Raw genomic sequence first — 5,303 nt, 5'->3', positions numbered from 1 at the left:
CTTCATACATTAGTCACTAATCTCTCGCAATGTTCTGATGGATGTTATGGTCTGAGCTTAACGCGGCGTGAAATCTGTTTGAGCTGTATTGAAACAGGTCGGTGTTTTCGGCCGCAGATTGTTCTGTTTGAAGCTTTCCTTTCACAACACACCTTTGTTATTCGGAATAATTTTTACGAGTGGGGTAGAAGCTAGGCTTCAGCTGCTGAATCTCGGCGCTGAGGGAACAAGAGGTAGGAGAGAAACTCCAAGGTCCGAAATAGGTATAATTAAAAATTCTCCTTGACATCGTTTTTTTAGGTAACCTGAGCTTACAGAGGACTTGAAGGGGAAAAAAACTCGCCGATTTTCATACTTTTAAAAGTATTAATTAAAACAAGCAACCGAACAAACGAACCCCGAATGATCATTTCAGCATTTGTATAATCTCTTCGAGTTCGGGAAAGACACTGATTGGTAATTCAGCAGCACGGGCAGTTAGCCTCCCCAGCCTTTCCTTTTCCCGACTTAGCCTTTCTGAGGCTTTGCCGATCTCTTCTGACAATACAAATCAGCCTTAACATAACGCCCGTCGGGAGAAGGCAACGCGTGCAAACTTTTTATTACCAGCAGATACTTCCCCAGCTTTCACGCCGCTGAGGATTCGCCCGCTGTAAGTGGCACCGGGGATGTCTCCACCAGAAGCAAGCCGAGCCCGGTTGTGCCAACCTGAAGCGAGTTTTCCTTAGACCGAGAGATGACAACAGGATTACATGTCGCCTGCTGTCCTTCGTGGGAACAATAACAACCACAACCACAATAACAACAACAGAAAAAAAAAACCCCAAAAAAACCCACCCCCCCCCCCAAAAAAAAAAAACCCAACTTTTTTAGGGGGGAAGGAAAAAACCGGCAGGCAGATGTACAGTATTTTCACAGGCTGCCCCACGTCAGGTGGTTTTCCTGCAAATCTCTCCGCCTGTAAATCCCCAGCAGTTCTGCAGGGCTGAGCCTCGGCGAGAAATTCTGATTTGACTCGAGGAATTGCAGAGGACTTTCACACCTGGCGGCAGCCCAAGAGGAGAACTTCTCATCTCCCGTGACTAAAATAAGGCGGGTCCGTAGGTGGCACCTCTACCCGCCGGCCGGGATGGGGATGAAAGGGCGGGCAGCCCTGCTGCCCCCGCGGCCCCAGCCAAGCTTCTCGTTCAAGGCTGTCCCACGACAGGCTTCCCTCCCTCACGCCAGCACAGACATCACGCTCTTCTCCTTATTACCGCCTTTATTTAGGGGGCAGCTTTTATTCAGGGGAAAGGAGAAAGGAAAAAAACCGGAAAAACATGGTGGCCGAGCGTCCATAAAATGCACACGCACATATATTACATACAAACACAAAAATAATATACGAAAAAATTTACTCTTCTCTTTCCAGTAGCAATGGTCTTGGCCATAAACGTAGAACGCCAGCCAGTACAGGAGACAACGCCTGACATTTCCTTGAGCCCTTTCCCCTCTCCCGCCCCCTCCAATAATTAATTTAAAAAGCTGCACTCTCTTTGTGTTAAAAACACTACTTTTATAAATAATTTAATATCCTCCCTTCCCAGGAAATGCCAGTTGCCGGACAGGAGAAAAGGTTTCTTTTGGCACAGTGATGCATTGCTTTGCAGTACAGACCTACGGCTCCTCAGCAGACCCCGGCCCCCTCCCCTACTCTCTCCCTGCTGTTCCCGGCCCCCCTCCCTCCTCCCAAGCGCACAGCGCATCCCTCAGCGGCCTCAGCCGCGCCCTCCGCGGGGCACCCCCGCTCTGCTGCCCCAGGCTGCGGTAGCGGGAGATGTGCGGACAAGAGAGGGGCACAGAAAGGAGATGGCGAGGGACTGGCTTAAGTCAAGTAGTCTCAACGAACAGTAAGAAGCACTTGAGGCTCATGGCTATGTCCAAACAGACAGTTGTGTGAATTTTTTTCATTTTTTCCCTTTTTTTTTTTTTTTTTTTTTTTTTGGCTTAAGTTAAACCCACTGTCATTTCACTAAGGCACAGTCACCGAGGCTTTTGCTTGGAGGCTGTGGTCGCCTCTGGAGTTAAAGTGCGGGATCCAGAGCCTCCTCCTTTCCCCCTCCACGCCTCCCCGGGCAGGTCCCTCGCAGGGGAGGAGGGGGGCTCCATTAAGCCAGCGGGGTCTCCACGGCGTACGGCTGGAAGGAGGCCGAGCCCCCCGCCGCCGGCGGCAGCGGCCCGGCCAGCCGGAGGGGCCCGTAGAGCGGGGAGCCGGGCGGCGGCCCCCGCCCGCTCTTGGCGAGGCCGGCGTGGAACAGCGGCGCCCGCGGCCGCTCCGCCAGCGGCGCCGCCTCCCCCGGGGCCAGCGCGGGCCGCCCCCCGAGCAGCAGCGGCGGCGGCGGCGATGGCTCCGGCAGCCCGTAGGCGCAGAGCTGCAGGAGGCCCCCGCCGTAGAGGGCGGGCGGGGGCTGCGCGGCAGGTGGGTAGGGCAGCAGCGGGTAGGGGCCGGGCAGCAGGTGCGGGGGCGCGGGCGGCGCCGGCCACAGGAGGCGGGCGTGCTGCGGCGGGGCGGCGCGGGGTCCTGCCGGCCGCTGCAGGAGGCTCTCGATGGCGAAGGAGCTGGAGAACTTGGCAGCGCCGCCGCCCGCCGGCCTCGCCCCGCCGCCCCCCGCCGCTGCCTCCTTGGCGGCCGGCGCGCAGTGGCAGGGCGAGGAGGCGCAGCAGCACCGCGGGGAAGCGCCGGGGGACGCGGCGCCCGCTCCGGCCGCCTCCTGCGGCACTTGCGGCGGGACGCCGGCGGCGGGGCGGGCGGGCTGCGGCGGCGGGGCGGCGCGGCTGAGGCGCTTGCGGCGGCGGCGGAAGACGCCGTCGGCGAAGGTGTACTCGCTGCTGGGGTTCAGCATCCAGTAGTTGTCCTTGCCCCAGGGCCGCGCCGGGTCGCGCAGCACCTTGACGAAGCAGTCGTTGAGGGAGAGGTTGTGGCGCACCGAGTTGCGCCAGCCGGTGTAGGCGCCGCGGAAGAAGGGGAAGCGGCTCATCAGGTAGTCATTGATCTCGGCCAGGGTCAGGCGGCCGCCGGCCGAGTCGCGGATGGCCATGGCGATCAGCGCGATGTAGGAGTAGGGCGGTTTCGGGCGCCGCGTGTAGGGTTTCCCCTTGGCGCTCTCGGCAGGCGGCGGTGGCGGGGGCTGCGGCGTGGGGGGCGGCGGAGGGGGATGCCCCGGCCGCCCGGCCCCGCCGCCCGGGCTGTTGGCCGCGCAGTCACCGTCCGAGCCCAGTTCGCTCTCCGCCGGAGCCGGGGAGAGCGAGCCGCTGCCTTCCTGGTCGCTGCCGGTGCTCAGCTTGTCCTCATAGTGCTGCGAGAACACCTCCAGCTTCATGGCGGCGGCGCCGCCGGCCCCCCCGCACCCCGCGGCTCCGCTGGGCGGGCGCGACCCCCGCCCCTCGGCGCGGCCTCAAGGGAGGCGGGAGGCGGCGAGGCGACCCAGGGGCTTTCTGTCCCCTCGCCGGCCTGGACAGCTCCGCGGCGGCAGGCGCCTGCCTCGGCTCCGCTGGGCGCCCGCCTCGGCCCGGGGTCGCTAGCAGGGCCCGGCCCTTCGCCGTCGGTGGGCGCCGAGGTCGGGCTGCGGTGCCCTGCCGCCTTCGGGACCGGGCGATTCCTCCGGGCGTCCACCTCCTTCTTCCCCACTGGGATGCTCGCTCTCCTTTCGCCCCGTTTTTTGTCCTTCTCGCTCTTTACTCTTGCCGCTCCATGGGGCCGACGGAGAGGGGCGAGGAGGTCCCCGTGGAGCCGGTGCGAGCAGAGGGCGGGCGGGCGGCTGGCTGCCGGAGCCGGCACTTCTCCGTGTCCGGCCGGGCTCGGTCCTCCTCGGGGGCGCTGCCGCTGTTACCGATCGGCGCTCCCCGGGCGCGGGGAGAAGCTCTCGGGGGCCGTCGGGGTTACTCCGCTCTCTCCGGCTTCGGCCCCTGTCAGTGCCGGGACGCCGGGCTGGCTCCTCGCTGCGAGGCGGGCAGCAGACGGGTTATTAGGGTTATTAGTGTTATTGTCATTATCTCTCCCTTCCCCTGTGGTTGTGTGTCTCTCCACCACTTTCAGACCAGCCCATTATAACGCCGGCGAGAGGCGGAGTCAGGACAAAGATCTGAAAGGGTGGTGGGTGGAGAAGCAAGGTAGCAAAGGTGGGTATGCCCTAATAAGCCGTATCAGAGCCGTAATTAGCCAAGATGACAGCGAGGTCTTGTTGGAAAGTTATTTTACGAAACTTGTTTGTATTTTCTCCTGCCAGGTCCCTCCCCTTCCCGGGTATTTCGAACGAAGCCGCAGTTCGGCGCGACTAAGCAGAGCCGGCCCGCCTCCCAGGTGTAAAATGCAGAATGACTTATAGGTGGCAGAGCTGAACCTGTTACGTGCAGTGATTTATTTTAATAGCGCCGTATAAAGCAACAAGTTGTAATATGACAGCTCAACAACCTGTTGGAAAATAATACATGGCTTTGCAGTTGTGAATTCCTAATGATTTATGTAGCCTGACAAAACAGTTTCAGTCCTGGTCTCTCTTTCCTTCTGTCATAAGCACACCTGGTGCAGAGGTAGAATGGGAACGGGTAGGCAATGCTTTGGAGTTTTGCTATGAGAGAGTTAGTCAAAGCCTTAACCTCAGTTTTACGTGTGCTACTGTTTCTGTAGTAGCATTGCTTAAGCTCTTCTGGATGGTGTGTTAGTAACCTCTCTCACAACTGCCACTCTCTAGTAAAATATTTTATTGTGTAGGTTTTGGGTTTGGGTTTTTTTTAATGGTAATTTAACATTTTTAAAATCACTGTGAATCTGTAAATTTCCCATAAAACTTGGGACAGTGTATTTGCAATTTTACCTGGACCCTCTTTTTAAAAAAAAATATAGTAATCCTTTTTGGGTTTGTTTTTAGGTTTAAGTTGTCAGGGTCTTACCCTCCTTCAGTTCTTTTTTTTTTTTTTTCTCCTTCAACATTATGCTAGGTAGAGCAACTCAATAAAGAGAGCTAGCTGGCAGTAGCTTCTCTGAAAGCTCCCTGTTCTGCTCACTGAGAGTCCATTGCAAAATGCCATTTCACTCATATGGCAGTAGCGCTGGCGTCTGCAAAACAATAACAAAAGCATCAGCAGAAATCCAGTGTGGTGCTTATGTTTTATTTCTCATATGTATGCTTCGAATTTTGTGTCCTGGAGTAAGAGTTGGATTGCTCCATGCTTTCCAAAAGCAGTCTTTCTAAATCAGACCTTATTTTAGAATAAATACATAGTGCAGAGTCACTCTGGTTAGAGCTATTCTACTGTGGTCTGGC

General features: G+C 57.5%; 1 protein-coding gene across 1 annotated transcript; it reads right to left on the bottom strand.

Annotated features, from left to right (window-relative positions):
- Window positions 1–1,318: 1,318 nt before the first annotated feature.
- On the bottom strand, window positions 1,319–4,180 carry FOXQ1 (forkhead box Q1). Its single transcript, XM_064426199.1, has one exon. It carries the CDS (start codon window positions 3,357–3,359, stop codon window positions 2,148–2,150), a length of 1,212 nt encoding a protein of 403 aa, XP_064282269.1. The 5' UTR covers window positions 3,360–4,180; the 3' UTR covers window positions 1,319–2,147.
- Window positions 4,181–5,303: the final 1,123 nt, after the last annotated feature.

This window comes from Passer domesticus, chromosome 1 (assembly GCF_036417665.1).
Source record: "Passer domesticus isolate bPasDom1 chromosome 1, bPasDom1.hap1, whole genome shotgun sequence".
Lineage (NCBI taxonomy): Eukaryota > Metazoa > Chordata > Aves > Passeriformes > Passeridae > Passer > Passer domesticus.
Note: the sequence above shows the minus strand (reverse complement) of the source record. Positions and strands in the feature narration are given on the sequence as shown.

What these genes read in the sequence shown, in the direction of transcription:
- FOXQ1 (XM_064426199.1), bottom strand. Translation starts at nt 3,359, where the DNA reads ATGAAGCTGGAGGTGTTCTCGCAGCACTATGAGGACAAGCTGAGCACC.